General features: G+C 47.2%; 6 protein-coding genes across 6 annotated transcripts; 2 read left to right on the top strand and 4 right to left on the bottom strand.

Annotated features, from left to right (window-relative positions):
• The first annotated feature begins 926 nt into the window (after positions 1–926).
• Positions 927–2,221, top strand: K444DRAFT_17913 (uncharacterized protein). The gene is made up of 2 exons (XM_024870803.1): positions 927–1,996; positions 2,060–2,221. Exon 1 carries the CDS (start codon positions 1,040–1,042, stop codon positions 1,799–1,801), a length of 762 nt encoding a protein of 253 aa, XP_024744451.1. The 5' UTR covers positions 927–1,039; the 3' UTR covers positions 1,802–1,996; positions 2,060–2,221.
• Positions 2,222–5,449: 3,228 nt separating this feature from the next.
• Positions 5,450–6,699, top strand: K444DRAFT_658563 (uncharacterized protein; the record flags this gene model as incomplete). The annotated part of the gene is made up of 4 exons (XM_024886271.1): positions 5,450–5,503; positions 5,654–5,854; positions 5,929–6,363; positions 6,447–6,699. The coding sequence occupies 4 exons, from the start codon at positions 5,450–5,452 to the stop codon at positions 6,618–6,620; spliced, it is 864 nt and encodes a 287-aa protein (XP_024744450.1). The 3' UTR covers positions 6,621–6,699.
• A 393-nt stretch (positions 6,700–7,092) lies between these two features.
• K444DRAFT_623700 (uncharacterized protein) lies at positions 7,093–9,172 on the bottom strand (the record flags this gene model as incomplete). The annotated part of the gene is made up of 8 exons (XM_024882309.1): positions 7,093–7,522; positions 7,576–7,786; positions 7,863–8,242; positions 8,295–8,416; positions 8,480–8,744; positions 8,798–8,807; positions 8,855–8,949; positions 8,979–9,172. 8 exons carry the CDS (start codon positions 9,170–9,172, stop codon positions 7,093–7,095), a joined length of 1,707 nt encoding a protein of 568 aa, XP_024744449.1.
• A 3,212-nt stretch (positions 9,173–12,384) lies between these two features.
• On the bottom strand, positions 12,385–13,953 carry K444DRAFT_606480 (uncharacterized protein). Its single transcript, XM_024879002.1, has 3 exons — positions 13,728–13,953; positions 13,399–13,674; positions 12,385–13,291 (listed from the first exon to the last, which is right to left on the bottom strand). The coding sequence occupies exons 1-3, from the start codon at positions 13,893–13,895 to the stop codon at positions 12,476–12,478; spliced, it is 1,260 nt and encodes a 419-aa protein (XP_024744448.1). The 5' UTR covers positions 13,896–13,953; the 3' UTR covers positions 12,385–12,475.
• A 305-nt stretch (positions 13,954–14,258) lies between these two features.
• Positions 14,259–16,153, bottom strand: K444DRAFT_551004 (MFS general substrate transporter). The gene is made up of 4 exons (XM_024876526.1): positions 16,031–16,153; positions 15,742–15,982; positions 15,616–15,684; positions 14,259–15,567 (listed from the first exon to the last, which is right to left on the bottom strand). Exons 1-4 carry the CDS (start codon positions 16,109–16,111, stop codon positions 14,321–14,323), a joined length of 1,638 nt encoding a protein of 545 aa, XP_024744447.1. The 5' UTR covers positions 16,112–16,153; the 3' UTR covers positions 14,259–14,320.
• A 1,895-nt stretch (positions 16,154–18,048) lies between these two features.
• Positions 18,049–19,131, bottom strand: K444DRAFT_551000 (uncharacterized protein). Its single transcript, XM_024876525.1, has 2 exons — positions 19,006–19,131; positions 18,049–18,961 (listed from the first exon to the last, which is right to left on the bottom strand). Exons 1-2 carry the CDS (start codon positions 19,052–19,054, stop codon positions 18,273–18,275), a joined length of 738 nt encoding a protein of 245 aa, XP_024744446.1. The 5' UTR covers positions 19,055–19,131; the 3' UTR covers positions 18,049–18,272.
• Positions 19,132–19,939: the final 808 nt, after the last annotated feature.

The following is a 19,939-nucleotide window of genomic DNA, read 5'->3' as shown; positions in this document are numbered from 1 at the left end:
TCCGCGATATGGGTATTCCGAAGCACGTGCTCTCCGTACATTACAAATCAGCTAATAAAACAAATGACTATATTAGTGAGCGTAAATAAGCGCCGCAAGTGAAGCATTAGAAATGAGAGTGAAGAAGACTAAATTAGTGGTTGAACCTAGTGCTGGAAGGAATGGTAGGCTAGCCAGGCCAGTATACCACCAATTCAATAATACCTCAGAGTTCAGATGTTCTTGCTTACGGACGCTTCCGTTTGATTTTCAACTGAACTACATCTCTTGCAACCTCAAAATGTCAGAGAAACCAAACAAACAAATGCAAAATAGCTGGGAGGAATCCCATGTGATGTAATCCAAAACTGTTCTTAAACTCCACTGTTCCCGAAAATATTTTTGAACCGAAAAGTCTCGTCCCTGTTGTAGATATAGGGGAGTGCTTTTTGCAGTAACCCATCTATTCTTCTAGTGATACTAATGGTATATATATTCGCATTAATAGTCTGAGGGACTAAATGAGATACCGCTGTTTGACCTGATGCTCAATTATCACGTGGCTCATCGTGACTCCTCGTTCCAACCCGGGCCCGTCAATTTAAGTGTGCGGGAGCTAGTGTTGTAGAACAACCCTCTGTGGCACTAAACACCCACCCGACTGTCTTCGGTTAGAATTTAAACTGCGAACACTGCATTTTTCAACTCTTGAAGTATGTGTTCGCTTAGTATTGTGGTGTGGTGTGAATAGCCCAATTCTTGCTATTGTCGTGAACTATTGTCCCAAACTAAGGACTCGTCGCCATAAATTCGACAACTCCCTACAATTTTGAACCAAACTAAAATCATAACTCTGCACCAAACACCTTCGAAAACCCCGCTGTCTTCTACCTGGTTACTTCCCCGAACACCACGCAGAAACAAGCGAGAGCTTCCCCAGCATTCTACTTCACGGCAAAAGTTTACTCAGATTGCCTGCCCTCGATATCCAATCTACCCATTTTAAGCACCTTTGAGCACTTCGTCTGATCCGCCTTCGCAATCAGACACAATAAACAAGATGGCCAAGCCAAGCAACCCACATCTCCGAACCTTCACTTGCTTCCCGAGGCTCCCACTCGAACTGCAGCGCATGGTCTGGGGCTTCGCACTTCCCGCTCCACGCACAATCACCATAACTTCCACAGACTTCACAATTCGAGACGCCAAAGGCTGGACCGTCCGGAAATATTGCGTCGCCCACAACGCACGGTCCGTTCCCTCCTTGCTACATGCCTGCCAGGAATCTCGAAAAGTAGCCCTGAAGACCTACCATCTTGCATTCGGGCCGCAGCTCCGAGGAAACCCAATCTATTTTGACTTTCAATCCGACACCCTCTGCCTGAAAGATGAGAACGCTCTCCTCTCCTTTTTCGGTGGTTACAGCAATTTCGACGCAACTGGGATGGTTGGAGACGCCAAAGAGAAGGTCTGTCACTTGGCAATTGGTGGGTTCTATGGCAGAGGAAAGACTTGGGACGAACTGGGAGAGCTGGAGGAGGTGAAAAGCTTGATTCTCCAAAAGCCGAGACGAGGAAGCCTCACGATGGAACGGAAGGTGGAAGCGTTGGAGACTAAGTGGTTGTCCCGAATGGAGCAGGAGAATTTCGACCATCAAGGACCAGCAGAAGGAGCAAGCACCATAGGTGTTCAGGCTGAACCCAATAGAGTTTTCAAGAAAGGTTTGCCTGAGATTATGTGGTTCACCGAGGCCAAATTGAGACAGAAGTCAAACCGCGAACGAGTGAGTCGAGCCCCGCCCCTACAACAAAGAACGAGCTAACAAACAGCAGCAACCAAGACCGAAGGGCATGAAGAAAGTTCCAAAGGCACTTGAGCCTGAGCCTTACCAAGCTCCGACTCTGCGAGCGACCGCCCACATCTATTATGTTGAACTAGCTAAAGCAATATAGCTAGGGTCACGTGCTTGCAATGTAAACCAAGTAAACGATACTGAATTGACTGCTGTTCTACAGTGGTAAGTAGCCCGTATATATAGCCCTGAACCCCCTAAGTCACATGTACTAAATCCCTATGCCAGCTGAACCGATTACAGCTATACAGGGTATTCCAGCCGTACAGGGTATTCCAGCTATACAGGGTATTCCAGCTGGACAGGGTATTAAGCTAGTGCACAGCCCCATGGCGTTCGGTTCCAGGGCTTACTAAGCCTATTAGGGGCCTCAGGCCCCTAATTTCAACATATTACGGAGCATGATGCTTTCACGTGACATTTGATGAATTCTTCTGAGAGCAGCATGTACATAGCAGATCACATTTCAAATTCCACAAGGAACTCTACACTGCATAATGATGCCTTCTGGTTGATTTATTGTGTCCTTTATGCAAGATCACCACGCTCCGCCCCTGATCTTCACCAGTGATCAAACTACTTGCCGCCAAATTTGGAGATTAGTTCGCTTGGGAAGTTTTGAAGCATCACTAATTCAATCCATGCTCAAAAGAGCTATTTTTTCGTCAATGGCGAGTTGGTGGGCCCGGTAACACCCATTCTATGCAAACAGAAAACATCAACCTCAGTAGACTCACGGACACCTCGCTTAAGCCCCTTTCCCAGCAGCCCCACACATCAGGTGATTTACAAAGTTGCGGGAGAATTCAGTCACTGCAAAACGAGACCATTGCAATTGAGAGTTATTTGGATTGTCTCGCAGGCAGGAAGCGGAATCGGTCCCTCCACTACCTAGCCTTCGGCCTCCCCTGCTGCAGCGCAGAAATGATATACGAAGGCGGGCGGCATTAAAAATCGTCAATCTGCTAAAACGCCAGGAACACCAAAATCGCTACATTTGGAAAATCGCACCAAATCTCGACGCAACATCCAAAATTCTTTAAAATAGCTTTGTATAATAGAAAAGAAGCAGATCTAACTTTTGTAGAATTTTCTCGATAATTAAGTATAGTGCGGAATTACGAGAATTTCTGTATTGCGAGGATTAATATTGCTCCCGCCCTCGCTTAGCGAATTAGACGAATTTTAATGCCGCCCGCCTTCGTAATTGTCCATGGTATATCCTATCCCTACACATTTCCCTCTCCCTAATCCTCTCCCTCACTCTCCAATCTTACTTCCCTCCTTGGCACGCTACCATGTCGACTGCTTCGGAATTATCCCACGTGCCTCCTTCGTTTGGGGGAGAGGCACAGAGGGGCTAAGAGGAGATAGGTCGACCGACTGCGAAGGGGTTGGTCAAGGAAATATTTGGACTGCAGAAGAAAGCTAAAGAGGAAGAAGAAGGTGAGGATGTGGTATAGTAAATAGGAAAGATCAATGTTACGAATAGAGGACCGCCATTGCAAGAGTCACTACATGCTATTTGGGGTGATTGCTCTGCCTTGCAGAGTATAATTATTGCTATTGAAGCAGCATTTCAGGTAGTCCAAATTCCTCCGGCTATCTTCTCTGGGTAAAAAGATAATGATCTGCGTGACGCCAGTCTAACGGTGCTGAATGTACGGGATACTTTCCATGTACTAACGCTAGCTTGGGGAGTGCAAAAAAGGAAGCCTTTGACTCGGGGAGATGGGAGGTTCGCTAGACTGTGGGATTGTGGGAGGTTGAGGGAGCTCGTCGGAAGTCTAAGAAGGGCGTTGATGCTCAGGGAAGAGAACTAGATCGCCCGTGGAAGTCATTGCTTTTTGCGGCGGAAGAAAGATATGAAATGGTCCGAAGGGGGAAATCTTGATGCAGCTCGAGGAGAACGAGGCCGTTGTCTGGGGATCGAAGTCCTGAAGGTTGTATGGAGTCGGCCGATGCTTGGTTCGGCGACGAAAGGGATTAAGTTCGATCTTGTTGAGTATACAGCAGAACCTTGATATAACGATTCTCGATTTAGCGATATCCTTGACAGTGCGATACAGCCGTGAGGTCCCACTGTTTTTTGGCCCTAGGCTTACGATATACCCCCCATAACGATTATCGTAAGGATTTATGGTCCGGAGATTATTATTTTGGTGTAATATCGTTCTAATCATCGAACCCAATAGATTAATTCCTCTCTTCTATAGGGCCTTCTACCCCCCAAATCCCGGTAATTCGGAGTCGCGGACCATCGATCTCACTATTTCACAGCCTGTAGTATTTACCACTGATTCTACAGGCCCTTAGCAGCCTAAAAAGCGTCGAGGAGCTATTACTGAAGAGATTCTTTATATATCTTTAATTTTTATTATCTTTACGTGGATGCACGTGATTCTTGATACAACGATACCTCGGTGTATCGTTAGAAAAAGGCGCTAAAATCGATATCGTTATATCGAGTTTCTGCTGTAGTTGAAAGTTTGTGGGAACGCGAAGCCAAATTTTTATTGTGCGGTTTCTTCTGTAATTTTTGAAAGTAGATTCCGGTAAAGATGCTTCTTTGAAGATAAATTTTCGTCCTGTGCGGGTGAATTGGGTTTAACTATTCACTTGAGCTTAAGGGTGGAGATCGCCTTGGACCCAAAGTAAAAGTCGAGTGAGGTGAGTAATGCAAAGCCCTATCTGGAAGTGAGTGATGGTTATTGTATGGACTCTTAACACCTTTTTTTTGTTCATTAAGGATCAGTCAATGTTAGCACATTTCACACCTCCCTGGACCCGAAACTTGGGAACTCCCAAAACATTCATTCGTTGAGAAAAACCGAAGACATCGAACTCACAGATCGTCTAACAGCAGCTTAACATAATACTTAGAGGTCTGCCGTCAGAAATTGAACGCGCTACCAGTCCCCAGATGTGTGTGCTGTTACCTCCCGAACCTGGTATTCTGAGAGAATCTGCTAAATTTCATCTCAATGGGGAGGTGTAGAGGGCCCATTGAGGTAACGAATTATTGCCAGCAAATATTGGTGATTGGGTAGGCCAAAGAGGGTATCCACACACACGTGACGAGGAAGGTTTGGACCTGTGTTCTGACCACTTCGAGAAAGAGGAGCTTCTAATGAACAGCAAACCAACATTCAAGCACGATCGATGTGTTCCATTGGTCAGTCATATGACATATCTGCACAGTGGCGATCTCCTGGGTGTGCTGACGGCTGTCCTGGGAAGTAGTGCACCTGACAGGAACACTGACCAGTGAAGTCATCTCAAGGTCCGGAGACTGTTCGCCAAATTTGAGGCCAAAAGTGTAATTGGTTTGCGTCCCGCTTCCCGCGCCTTTGCGCTGCTCAAATCAAGCCCTGTACTTGCATTGGACGCTGTGTTCAGACAGCCACGTTGACCACGTCGAACTCTGCCGCTTTTGCGTTAACGAAACGCGGGAAGCTCGGGGATTCGTTTATGACTTTGCGATCAGCACCTCGAATTTCCAACGCATAATTGTCAGTCATTCAAAGCAGTTTCCTGTTCAGAATACTCAGACTTTCAACCACCGGGTCCTCGATACATACAAAGCTTTCGGCCCAAAGGCCCAGATCATCGTCCGCGATGTCATTTCCATCTAGGTCCAACACGGGAGATCGCTCTAGGGGACTTTCTACTGTCAGTAAAGTTATTCTGTCAAAATTTCATATCACGTCTTTAAAATTTATTCATCGTTTAACAGCTCCCATCCATTTCGCATTATTCTGAAACTTCAATCTAATTTCTCCTGCGCCGAGAAACTCATTATAACAACAACTTTAAAAATAGATCGTGTCCCAAGGCATTGCAGGTCTCCTTGTGAAGATCATCACCCTCCCTTACTACCGCTTCTTCAATTTCAACACCCTTAAGCCAATTCAACAGATAGGACAACAGACCGTACGGCGAGAACACCACACCGCGATCCTTGCGTCGCTTGCTCGATGGCGAGAGCGAAAGATCGAGGAACTGCAATTCATTTCCATCGCCGTGAGTCGCACCCCCCGAGCAAGCGCACTGTTCCCAAACCCCAAATCTTGAAGCCAACTTTAACATTGCCCCAGTGCGTCACAATCACAGCAGTCATCACTGCATCTTTCTCGTGGAACACCGTAGCATCAGCCCACTGGACCGCTCCCGGCTTCTGGTACGCCTCCCTCACCTTCTCCATCTGCGGTATTCTACTCGCAGCCCAACAAGTCGCCGCATTCAGCTTACTTGGCCCCTTTCCTGAGAATCCCTCGGCGGACGGAGCTCGTAAAGCGATTCTGCGGTACTTGCCACATATGTTGCAGAAGACCTCCAGGCAGGTTTCGCAGAATGAGGCGAGAAATTCCGAGTACGATTTGGGAGAGTGGACCGTGAGGTGGAAAATGGTGTTCACGTGGCAAGTGCCCATGATGTTTATGGCCTACTCGTTCTTGTGTTACATCATTGGGTTGACGGTCATGGCTTGCTCGCCGTTGCTTCAGAGGCAGCCGTGGGGGCCGGAGTCGAATGTGAGTGGCTGTGCCTCTTCTTTCCACACCGGAGCAAGAGAATGCTTGATTCATCAGCACAACGAACTGATGTACCTTTCTAGGTTGCGATTGCATACTTGTCTACGTTTGGGGTTGGGTACGGTATCTTTATATACTGTTCGCTCATGGGATATGAACAGATGGACGTGGACGCTGGATTTGGGATAAGAGACGATGATACTCCCCATGTAGTGCCACCGAAAGGAGAAGGGTCTGGAGCTTGGCGTAGTGTGTAAAGCCCCGGATCTTGGGGATGAGACTGACACAAACCTTTTCCACAAATGAAACAGTCGCCACCGTTGCACTGCAGAAAAGCTCAGTACGAAATATCTTCAACCGGATCGATCATCCAGGAATACCATACAAGACATAATTGTAACCCAGAGCGAGCAAACCGTGCCCACAATCTCCAATACCCTGACAACTGTCCCGCACTAATCTGCAAATATGCAGTCGCATGTTGCATAAGGCTGAGGCTGGCAGCCATCAGGATACCGGTACATCAATAAGTAATAAGATATATTAATATTGTTTTTATTAAGTAAATAATTTAATATTATCAAAAGTAGACTGAAAAGCTTTCAATAATGATTTAATATGTCTCGCTCTGTTTAATGAGCTTATTTTCATTCCAAAATTCTCAAGTGTGGCCTGAGCCCTAGGACCTACGATACCACCAGAAAGACCTTTCCACCGAATTGCGACAATTTAGATGACATTTCTGATAACACCCATGATGTAATCCTTAGGACCTTTTTTCTTCTCCGCTTCAAGCATTTCGGCGACGCTAGCGCGTCTCTGCTCCTCCGGGACATCTGCACCACTAATGGATAGCTGATTCTCTCTCATACCAGTGTAGATATCAATATCCTTTATTTTGACGTATAGTGGGCGATCTTCTGGTCGGACGAACCAGCTGTAGACCTTCCAGAGTAAGTATAGGAAGATAAGGAAAGGACCGGCGAGGTATAGTTCGAAGAACGTTTTGGGATCCAAGTTGGGACCCCCGACTGGGTACAGCGCGACATAGAATTGTGCGATAAGGCAGAGGACGTTGATGATCAAGCACACCCAGGAGCCCCAAACACCGAATGCGGCCTTGAAGGGCAGTTCGTCTACGGTATGACCATTGGCGGCCCTACAAGTAGTTAGTCACCGAGTAGCCAGCCGATAGTGCAGTTTGGAGCTTACCAGGCCTGGCGGAAGCGGATATGAGCCATAGCAATACTGCCATAAATAAAGAGTATAGAAAGACCTGACAATGATAAAAGCCAAGTAAAAATAACTCCACCATCCGGCGCCAAGTTGATAAAAGCTAAGCATCCAAAGAGGAGTTGAAGGAGCACCACGGTAACAGGGCGTCCCTTTTTGTCAACATAAGCAAACAACTTGGGACCCATGCCTGTGTACGAAGTTAGCGTTATGTGAAAGTTATGGAATGGTGTATGCACCATTTGCGGCCAGAGCCTGCATCGTACGAGTCGAGCCGAAAGTGCAGGAGTTGGCGACACTCATGACAGAAATCAAGATAACAGCGTTGAAAATCGATGGGAGGACCTTGATGCCAGCGAGCTGAATGGCGATGACGAAAGGTGAGTGACGGGATTCGGAGCCTTCGCCACTATACAATGGACTGTTGGCTGGTACTATCAACCCAATAAGGAAGAGGTTGACGATATAGAAAATGGCGAGACGCCAAACAACCTGCTTGGAAGCTCTTGGAATTTCCTTTCTGGGGTTAGCAGTCTCGGCAGCAGCTAGTCCAGTGAGCTCAGTGCCAGTATACGCGAACGACGCTGTAACGAAAACAGTACAGAAGCCGTGGAAGCCGTTGAGGAATGCAGTGTAAGGCGAGTGCCTGTATTGCGTTATTAGCCTCGCCAATAGCCACACCGAAAGTTTGAGCATACCAGTATCTTGCACCAATATAACCTCTGGTGTCTGTTGGGACGCCGCCGCAGTCAATAATTATTCCGAGAATCATGAAGCCTAGGCAAGCGGTGATCTTAATAACACTGAGGACAAACTCGACCTGTTCCAATTAACTCGGTCCTTATATTAGCTTCGGTAAACTCGCCTCGCCATAGCCCTTCACCCCAAAGATCTGGATAGCAACCAAAGCGACAAGTAGCGGGACGATCCAAGCACTGTTGTTGATGCCCTCCGATCCGGGCCAGTAGTGGATGATGTTGCAAGCAGCTGAGATCTCAAAAGGAAGGACAGTCAGCCAGCTGATAGCATACTGCCAGCCGCAAGCGAAACCCCACGAGGGATCTACGAAGCGGCAGATGTACATAGTGAAGGCTCCGTTGACCGGGTACATGACAGCCATTTCTGCGAGAGCTTGCATCACGAGGTAACTAAATGACTAAGTTAGATGAGGACAAAACCTTTCAGCATCAAAGAAGCATACATCATGCCGCCTAAACTCATGTCAATTACCATGCAATTCTAATAGCATATAACGTACCAACAATCATGAAACCAAGAAGCACAGAAGCGGGTCCACCAGTCTGGAAGGCACCGCCAGAGCTAACAAACAGGCCAGCACCAATTGCACCACCACTACATGCATACGTTAGTATACAGATGACGATTCAGGGTGCTGAACTTGCATGGCAATCATCTGCATGTGTCTGCCTTTCAGGTCTTGGTGAAGCAAGTTCTCGCTTGCCACGACCATATTTTCCGGGTCACTACTGAAGTTCCCATCACGTGTGGGCTCATAGCCCGGAGCAGCGATGGCATGCTTCTCAGCAAGGTCACCATTTTCGGGTTTAAGACTCATTGTTGCGGAGGAGAGAATGAAGAAGCAAGCAAGCAGGCCGTGAGATTTTTTGAATAAATAGCTACGACCCCGTCTTTTAGAGTTTCAAGCACCTCAAGCTTCGACGCTAGTCGTTGGCGCCAAGAATCGCCCGTGTACAGTACGTAAAGTGGTTGCGGCGGGTCGTGGATAAGATAAGCTTCTCGATTTGTGAATGGTTGTGGACGAACAGATCATAATTACATCCCGCACTTGGGGAAGGTGACCTCGTGTCAGCCTACGTTTAATTGGCGAAGCTGACCGGGTTCTCCGGAAAATTGGGGCATTTCTGTGGTGATGCGGCGGCAGGTGACCAATGTGGCGCCACGTTCGTGGTCCCACTGGTCGATCTTTGCCTTCCTTATCGATACTAGTCCGTTACTGTCTAAAGTCATTCACGGCAAGTCCGACCACAACGTACGAAAGGTACGGTCTCTCCGGACGATGATGAGAACGGGAAGGTGGTATGCGCGCCAAATATGGTGACTAGGCTGGCGAGTAGATCAGGCCGTCAGGCCGTCAAGCCTAGCCTGGGAGTTCCTGTAGGCTGGATAGCTTGGTAAAGCATTAGTAAGGCGAGGCTTTGGGTCTTTCGACTTGAATTACTTGCTATCTAACAAGAGGTAGTTGGATTTGAGCTTGAGCAACTGTTATTGAGCTTGAGTTGGCCGTGACGTGTATGAGTAGGGTGCGACGGTGGGATCACTGCAGTGGTTGAAGCACAAAGTTCAGAGAATTTTATGTATTGAAAATACTAAGCTAGAGAGTAAAGGAGAAGGGAATGGCTCGACCTTTAGTAGTCCTTCACCGATCTCTAGCTTACTTGCTCGTTTTAGCCACGTTTCCTTTCATATAATATTTGCGGCAAATCATGCGGGTTTACTAGCCATTGTACTAAGAGTAATTAAAGGGCGAGGTATTACTTGACTTTTGATATAGTATAGCAATATAAGCTTAAGCCTCCAGCTTCTTTTATTTAAGCTTCTTCTTAATAATATTACTTTCCTTTTTCTCAAGTGAGTATTAATAAGCTTATAGCATAGTGCTTTAGTAAGTAAGTCTCTCTTTCCTCCTTCTCTTACTTTGCTACTTTACTAATTACTCTAGATCCTTTTATCTAAGATGCCAAAGAAACCAATTAAGAAGGGTACAAGTTATACGGAATTGCGGATGACGAATACGTATATAACTAACTTTGGAGCTCCCAGAAAAAGGGACCACAAGATATAATTCTTTACCTAACCCTTACAAGTACCGGCTCTCTCGTACGAAACCTTGCACTTTCCCTCCCACGCCGTTACCTTGCAATATATCTTAATGACTACTTCACATCTATACTAGTTTAAGCTAAGAGATATTGGCGCAACTTAAAATTAGGTACCACAAGACTATACAGATTCCATCCAAATTCCAGCCCACAGGCCCAAAGCCATATGTTTCCCCTTGCCATTAAACGTTGCTGTCTAGGGCAAGGCGACTCGTTATCGTATAGCCTGCTGCACTTTTGCCGCCCTTCTCACTGTTAACTTGGACTTGTAATATTGGTAAAACCTCTTCGGATAGTGGACGAGCATTAAACAGGTCGTAACTTCCACCAAGTTCGGGCGCAAACAAGTTGAGCCCTTTCTCTTTGGTATCTTTCCACGCCTCCCTCTCGCTTACAGTTAAGTATATACTCCTCTCGATACATCTAGACAATTCATTAACGCACCTCCTAGTGGCCGCTCTCTGGCACTGGCGTCCAAAACGCATATGTGGTCTTGACGCCTTTTCTTCCAGCTCTGAACTTCTCGCTATCGAGTTGCTGAGGATCCCCCTTTCATCCAGCTAGAGCTCTCTAAGCACTAGCTAACCCATCCCCTCGAAGAGTATTAGTAAAGCTATCTATGGGTTACTATCGTCTAGCAGCAGATGTGGGATTATAATGTGGAGGGCGCTTAAGTGAAAAGATTTATTATGGGAGAGAAGGCTGATTAAAGTTTCGATGAGAAAAGGCTTGCTTTCCAAGAAAGCTGTAGCAGAGATTGCCGCATTTATTTTAGGACTAGTACAGGGCACCAGAGTAAATGCGAATGACTCACTAGCCTTCGACTTGATACCGAGATTACAGGACCTAAATTATTGGCTGTACGTCCTTTCCTATTAGCCGGCCGGAGCTATGGTTCAACCCCCATGCAGAGGATCTCGACGTTTTTTAGGGCGTTTGCGGGCATCCGCAGTGGGTGAAGCAAGTCACGACCACTGGGTACGACAAGAATGTTTTCTGGAACGCGTCACTCGGCTCGATTAAGATGAGCCAAATGCAACTGCCTTCGCGCAGCAATCCGAACTACGAGCTCTTAAATACGTAAGGGGCCCCTGCTCCCCTATTACCTAGACACAGTTCATAGCACGTTCACTTATTTACCATAGACAAGATTACTCTCCCTAAAGCAGTAGCAGAGGAGAATAGTCGTGGATTAATTACGCCAGTCCAGAAGGTTAGCAGGGCATCTGAGACGGCAAAGAAGAGGGCAAGCTATTGAAGAAGCACGTGGGAATAAAGAATAAGCTAATCAAGAGGTTACGATGGCAGCAAAAATGGTTAGGGTGACTATCGAAGCACCTGGATGTAGTGGGAGGCATATGTAGTAAAGCTTGATTTGAGTGAAGTATGCAATATATACTGATTTTGCTATCCCCGAGACCTCAATATTGTCCGATTAACCAATCGGGGCCCAGTGTGGAGCCCGAATCGTAATCCCCTGCGATCGATTAATCGTAGGTCCCGATTTTCAATCGCTCATATTGACGAATGGCGGGGGGAACATATCGACAAAGTTAAGTACGTAGTCGGCAAAATATGTGTTGCAGATAAAGAATCGACTGGATTCAGAAGCTCTCTTTGGCGACACCACCTCTCCGCGATTGCAGTCTCTTGGGCTGAAAGGCTTGAATGTCACTGCAAAATCTATGGAAAAGTTGTTAAACAGGCATCGAAAGAGTCTTCGGGGACTGAGCCTTGAAGTTCGATATCTTACATCCTCTGAGGAAGCAGGCTCAGCCAGGATCTTTACTGAGTCTGCGACTACTACAGCGGATGAGCAAAAACTCTTTGCTCGGTTCCTTAGCGAGCTGGCTAAAAGCCTGGTGGGCGGGATGGAATTGGTGTCGGACATTTACCTAGGAATATCAGACGATGGTATTCATGTGACGTTTATTTGGGGAAATATATTTGGTGCATCCGGATGATATTGAGTTGAGAAATGATGGGTGGACGCTAGATACAAAAACCGCTATCTAATATCATTCTTCTCGTCGGAAGATCTCATGAGCACGACTAGTGCATTCCACACATCTGTTCCCTAGACTGAGTGAGATCTCTTCAAACAGATAAAGCGCTCTCTTTCTCATCCACCAGAACCGTTCTGACCTCAATCTTGTTATTGCAGCAAACATATAAAGTAGTAAGGTTTGCGCCCTCCCATCGTTCATCTTGACGAGCCGTATGAACCCATCCGGAAGCCAATTTGGCAAGTTAAACAAGTACCTTGCAGCAGGAAGCTCAAGATCCAAATTAGCAGACCCGTTGCGGTCAGGGTCTAGGGCCCAGAGGATGGAATTGAGCCTCTCGATCGGATCGAGAAAGTCACTCGGGTTCTCAGGTTGAATATTTGAAATTTTCGTGCAAGAGAGGACGTGTAACAGAACGCCGTCGACCTTGTATGCCGTGCCCGCGATTCTCATACGTTGCTCGATGTGGAGTCGTGGACTGTATGTTAACATTGGAGAGAGGGATCCTTCCCTGACTTCATCTAGACACGAGAGTGTGATAGCCATCAAGCCGCGGTAAAGTCCAGTCAGGCTTTCATCGCGGTTCCAGACTTCGCTATCGAAGTTCCAAGAGTACTGTAGAAGGAGCAACGAGCATGCTATCAGTGCTTCTGCCATCTCCATGGGATATTCTCTGCTGCCAGATAGATTATCGATAGCATTGCGGAAGCCGGGCAGGGCTTGAGAAAGGTTCTGTAGGGCTACAATGCGATGTCTTGTCTCGTGTGGCTGGAGGTGTTGAAGATGTGTCGCTGTAACAAGGAAGATAGTATGCATGAGGAACTCATTCTGTGCGAGATTAGCTCGAAACTTGGGAGAAGAAGTGCAGGAAAGGCTGGCTGAGAGTAATTCTAGATGAAATGGGGATGAAAACTGTAAAAGGGTGTTAGCCATACTTGCAGTGCTAACTTGATAACAGCATGTTTCCAGGTTTCCGGTTCCATGATGAAGGTTTTAGAAGTGAAGGCTTCGAAGTGATGCAATAAGCGCAAATGTTCTTTATTCATTGGGGCTACCTCAAGAGCCAGGCTTGGCGGTGAGCTGTTAGCGACTCTCGGGGGATGTTGGTGTTGGGTATGTATTGACGAGTTCGGTTTTCGCAAGGCCTTACAGCACCGAATACATTCTTGATTTCGCCTCACGCAGCTTCGACATGGCTGTTCCTCATCGCACTGTGAGAAGAGTCACCCGGTGTCCATGGCAGAATGATGTGAAGCCATTATACCTTCACCTTGCGGGCCTTGCACCCGGCACATCCCAATCTGGACTTCGTATGAACTTTGCGTTTTCGAGCAGGCTGTCCATCTTGGCCAACATCAGACAGAAAGACAGTTCCTGCAGGGGAGGCTTGCTGCAAAGTAAAACAGCCGAATTGCGGATTCTCGGCGGGCATATTGTCGAGGAAGGAACGTGATGAAGATGAGAAGCGAAAGGAGAACTCGTTACGTGAGAAGAATTGTGGGAACTGATTTATGCCTGAGCGAGAGAGAGGGATGTGGGAAGTGGGGTGACGCCCAAATGAGGATTCTCGTATTCCAAATCGGGAAATCATGGGAGAATCCTTGCTTGATCTGCTTTCGTTGCATCAACCGTGGCATACCCAGTGGTACCTGGGTCATCTTCCGAGGAGGGTATTTGAGAAAGTATCCCTTGTAGGCACGTGATGCTGTAAGCTGGAGCAACTCTTTCCGAACCTTCACGTCCGAGGAGCGTGATATGCTTTTGCGAAACTGTAACGCGCTTTGAATAGAGTATAGGGTATCTCATTTTATGGTGAAGTGTCTAACTAGAAGGGGATCCAAGTAGCAAACCATCGACTCATGTAGTTGTCCACCGCACTTTCCCCCAAATTTCTCGCGGACTTGGAACTCTCGAAGACAAATTCTGAGTTCTTAGTAGGAGGTTCTTTCTCCATGTGCCTCCACCAAGATCTCTTAACGGTGGTAGTCCCCTAAATGGCCTCCTGACTTTCGAAGAAAAACGCTTGATACTGAGTTTTCCCCGTATATTGCTCCAACTTGGAAGCCGATCGAATGGACGTACCAGTAGAATTCTCAGTCGGTCCGGGAGTGACCTTTTCTCTGAGCTGCTTCTTTCTTCCATCCTCCATTTCACCCCAAACATCCACTGCATCGCTAAAATCGGAGTGACAGCTAATGTCACCATTGCAAAGACCAAAAACACAAACCCGGCATCAAGACGATCAAATAGCAACTGCACAACACCAACGGCCAAAGCACCCATACAGAACCGAACAAGATTAATAACAGCAGTAACAGACGCCAAATTCTCGGGACACAGATCGGAGATCAAAACTCCATTGGCTAGCAAAATAGCAGTTGCGCCAAAGGCAACTAGGAATTGCATGATCAAGGGGATGGCAATATGTTTGGTGGACAGAGAGAAGCCGTACCCAATTGTTGCGCCGATGAAAGAAAAAGTTATCCACCAAATATTCCTGAGCCTTGCGCGCTCGATAGGGAAGTCGGAGTTATGCTTCAAGCTTAAAGTTGTGTCTTCTTTGATGTTGTGGGTTGTCTTGTACCGGGTCTCGATGAATTTATAATCGCGATCCAACAGGTAGCTAATGAAAAAGAACCCCAGAAGGGTACCTGCAGCACTGGGCAGGAACGCAAGACCGACAAGGAGCGTGGAGAGGCGATAGTAAGTTTCCAAACACAATGCTGTGGTGGCAATCACGACAACGGCGGTGGCGAAAGCAATAGCCCCGAAGATAATGGAACCCAGAATGTCCATATGTGAAAGCAAATCCAGAGGCTCAACGAAAGAAATAAATGTAGGTGGCAGTGTGATGGTCTCAGGATTGGAGTTAAAGCGTGCATCCGGGGATGACTTTACACAAGCGAGCAATGGTTGTTGGTAAGTCTTTAATCTGATAGTGCCGTTACCTGCAATGTTCCGAAGAGTCTCGGGAAGAAATAGGGTGACGAGAGCGAGGGAAAGGCCTCCAAGAGCAAGTTGGAACCAGAATATAGACCGGAATTCAAAGAATTGAGTAAGGACTCCTCCAAGAACAGGACTGATCAAATGACCAAGCATAAGTACTACCATTGTTAGCACGTCTCAGTTAGATGCGTTCCTCTTCATCTTACTTGATCCATAGATGCGGATGAGAGCTCCTCTCTCTATGCCGGTCGATATATCACCAATGACAGCGGCCCCTAGATTTCCGATCAGCACATTGAACTTGTTTGATATCAGGGGGGAAAGTGTCTCACCGATTATTGGTAGATCCGCACTTCCAAAAGCTTGAGCAGCTCTCAGAAGCATCAAGGAAAGAAAACTGTTTGAGAAAAGTAACCCTGTGTTGGCGCCCACGAAGATTGCCAATGTGGTAATGAGGGCGAACCTTCTACCAAAGTAGTCTCCAAGCGGCATCCATACAAACGGTGCGATGCCTTGGACCACCATATGGACAGCAATAGTGAGAACGACAAATTCTGAACTTAGGTGAAATGCCTAGAAGGGTCAGTCAAGGTAGAACGACGGCGACGAGGGAATACTTACCCTGGAGATGTCGCCCAATACTGGAAAGTAAATGAAGGTAGATAGTGGTGTCAATACACCTACAATCGCCATCAAATACATTATTCCTTTCTTCTTCCTCTTGTCGAAGGCGTGGTATGGCGGTGGCGGCAAGGACTTGTCGAAAAAGACAGGTCGTTTGTCATGACATATCTCTGGAAACACCGTAGCAAAGTTAAGTAACCCTTTACTTGGAGGGCGTGGGAAGGACTCGTAGAGTTTTTGTTGCTTTGTCGTGGTACTTTTTGAACGCCAGACAGAACAAAAGGAAGTTTGGCGGGGAAGGGTCTGCCTAATATTGACGCTTTGGTCGATAAGTCCATCCGCTGAAGCCTGAACATGGCCATATACCGGCTTGGGAGCCGCCACATCAAACCCAAAGCTGGTAATGCTGTCAATAGAGTCACAACTCCGTCTCTTGAAAGTTATTTCGGGTGTGCTATCCTTCGTGTCAATGTTTGCTTCCTCGGACTTGCTGTGTTGACTGCCGCGACGGCTTGGAAGATCTTTGACGTCTGCGAAGACTGTGATGCTTTGGCTTGAAATCGTAACGAATGAATTCCTCGGTATTCCGGTCGAGGTACGACAACTGATGTAGCTTTTTGGCTTTCCCCAGGATCTCGCCTTCTGTGTTGTAAATTGAGTTGCTGCTTCGGAGATAGGAGACACTGGAGATTGTGGGGCAAAGTTGGGAGGCCCCATGGTGTAGAATATCGCCACGAACTCAAATGCAATGGGTGGGAAATATCATAAGGTCCAGATGTGGAGTTTTCTGCGAGTGGACATCGTATTATAGCCACTGATCAGGAACACCTTGCGGCTAACAGAACAGGAATCCGGACCAACTTCGTCCGCCCAGACCAACCCGGCGTCGATCATCATCTGCACAGGAGGCCTCAAAAGAGGTTTCTGGGGCACCATTTTTTCGGTGTGGTTGCCTGCAGAGCGCACGGCTGGAGCCCTATCTGCCGATCTGCATCCCGAGATGCTTCAGATCAGGGCGCTTGAACTCACGCCTGGACAACAAAGCCCACCCCCATTAGATAGTCCACGAGTTCTTACCATCCGCAAGCACCTGCCGAAGAGGGGGTGGCGGGCGGAAATGTATTAGATCGGGAACGATGAAGTGTTGTTCCTGTAGGGTAAGAATGAGTGCACTCCAGGAGTTCGAGGTTGCATCTGTCAATCGTTTCTTCATGCGTTCGTCAATTATCAACTCACCATTGGAGAGTGAGGGACCAAGAGCGCGCACAGCCGGAGAGTCATACATTCGAAACGTTCTTTGTTCAGATCTCGAATGGCGTTGAAGGTTGAAAACCGTCGCTTAGCCTCTGCACGTACCACAAGATGGACCGTGCCGCTCCTCGTCCCCCCCTTTTTACTCGCCTGACACAGACCAATTCATGCCCTAGATGCAAGAACGACGATGGCGAAAAATACAGAGCTTTTATTGGCACATCTCATTTTGAGATCGGAAGGCTTCCAAAACCTTAGCAAGCCAGACTAGAATCGAGCCTCACTTGAATCAGATCTTGTGATCGATTGTTAGCAAGGAAATCCCGGTACGTCAAACGTCAGTCAAACACAGACTCATCCATTCTAAATCGCTTGAATACTCGGCCATTCTTTTGAATATCCCATAAGATGTCGGCTCAAACGTCTCGCATCAATTCCTCTTGATGAGTTAGTGTCGGTTGGGGAATTTCCTGCGACAAATTAGAGTGGGATTAAGATCTGGGAATGCGCTGTGTAGCAGTTCTGACAACAATACGAAAAGTTTGAGAGAATCCTGACTGAAGGTATCTCCATCTGCAAGGTGGCTTACATAATGGGCTACTTGCCGCAAAACGACGTCAGCTGGTGCTGCAAATTCTCGGAGGAGGTGTTCCCGATCAATATGCGCCTCGACTGACCTCTCCACTTTTCTTGTTTAAGTAGCTAAGTAGCTAACACCTGTATCTCACATCTTCAGGCAACGCGGATGGGACAAGATGCTAAATCCACCAAGGAAGTAAACTACCCGTGCAGTCTCATATGACCTTTTATTTTCTCACTAGTGCTTGCACAAGCCCTCGGAACAACTCCACAGTTTCATTCGCCAGCGCAGTTACTAATACCACAGTAGAAAGATTCTCCTTCCTGATCTTAATTCCTATATTATGAATTATTACAGCCTATCTACTTAGGCCCGTCAAGCAAACTATCCTTTGATTCGTGAGTTCACTCAGCTGACTGTTCCGTTATCTTTCTGCTTCACTTCTCCATTCTCGACAACAGCCGGCTTCTTCCTGACCACCCCCCTCAGGCAATCCCAAATCACCAGCGCAAACCATATGCTCCCAAGAATACCCAGGATCACAAAATTCCTAACCAAAGAATGAGTGTGCACAACTGTTCCAATGCCAACAAGCTGAAACCCAAGGCCCTGGTTTATCATACCAAGTATGATAGCGATTCGCCCAGTCCAGCGATGAATGTAACCATATATGCTCTTCCCACCAGTCTTTCGGAAGTGCAAATGCTGAAGAGCACCCATGGCGGGTTGGATAAGAATGATCATGCTGGTAGCCAGCAAGCCAATAACTACATGTGCCGGGACTGGGACGCTCCCCGAGAGGAAGTCCAGTTCTCTGGCAAGGTTGATACCCAGACACATAGCGCCTATCATCATCGATAAGCCGAGAATCTGGATGGGAACGTGGACTGATGGGACGATTCGGATCTTTTTGAGGAAAGGGGGGAGAGGCAGATGGAGAGATATGGCGCCGAGAGGGTAGAGGACCAGGAACACGATGGACATCATGCATGCATGTGCATTGCGTTTGCGGTTGAAGATCTTGATGGAGTCGTAGAATTCACGTTCTAGCAGCCTGGAGCCCTCCTCCCTCTTCTCAGTGAGGAGGAGTATTGACACTGGATAAGTTAGGTTGGCCATCCTTCGGGAGGGGCTTGCGTACCGAAAGACACAATTGTGAGGATGATTAAGAGGGGGCAAAATCTAGCCATCGTTCTAGAGGGCGAACGTGAGTACGCGCGCCCGGCGGATAGTGGTTTTGTGCAAAAGGTATTTCAGTTCGATGAGTGCCAGTTCAAGTATCCATTTCTTAAAGAGGGCAGCCGTTTTATATTTAGAAGATTCGCTTCGTAATGACTATTTGGAATTTCGGGAAACTGAAACCTGCTTGCTGACAGAAGCTGCACACCGTCGCCACAGCCACCACACGGATCACTCCGTATCATCCTTTCACACGGAATCTTAAGCCAGTGGGAAGCGCTTGAGCAATGTCCTAACCAATCATGTTCAGAAGTAATGTCTGACCTCCACGAATGAGCAATGAGGGAGAGAGTATTATGACGGTCGCCTCAGGGGCGGGAAGCGGCGGGGAAGGTCTCGGATCCTGAGGTCTCCGTTAGTATTTGAAATGTGAGCCTGCAGGAAGTTTACTTCCTGCAGATTTTACGGTGCTCAATTAGTCATGTGCGTATTGGACACGTGACCAACGAATACGTGAACCCACCACACTTGAAACCAGGAATTGACATTAGAGCCTTTTTAATATATAATATTATAAGAGGCGACCCTGCGAAAGGCAAGGCCGTGTTAGGGAACGGCGTAACAAAATCAGACTATTCATATAGCTACAAAAGCGGGTAAGTCCTGCTTTTGTACTCCTTAGTATTAAAAATGACGTCACGTGGTCAGCAATGCAAATCTCTAAGAACGGTACTGAAATGACTGATGTTCTATAGTTGTAAATCCAGGGACCTTAGGCACCTAATTGCAACACTTGCCTATGATTTTGGGATTGATACAACTCTGGGTTCGCTAGGATTGCAGAAAAGTATAACTTGATAAGTTACATAGTGGCGGCTTTCTCTGACTACGATACT

This window comes from Hyaloscypha bicolor, assembly GCF_002865645.1.
Source record: "Hyaloscypha bicolor E unplaced genomic scaffold K444scaffold_10, whole genome shotgun sequence".
Classification (NCBI taxonomy): domain Eukaryota; kingdom Fungi; phylum Ascomycota; class Leotiomycetes; order Helotiales; family Hyaloscyphaceae; genus Hyaloscypha; species Hyaloscypha bicolor.
Note: the sequence above shows the minus strand (reverse complement) of the source record. Positions and strands in the feature narration are given on the sequence as shown.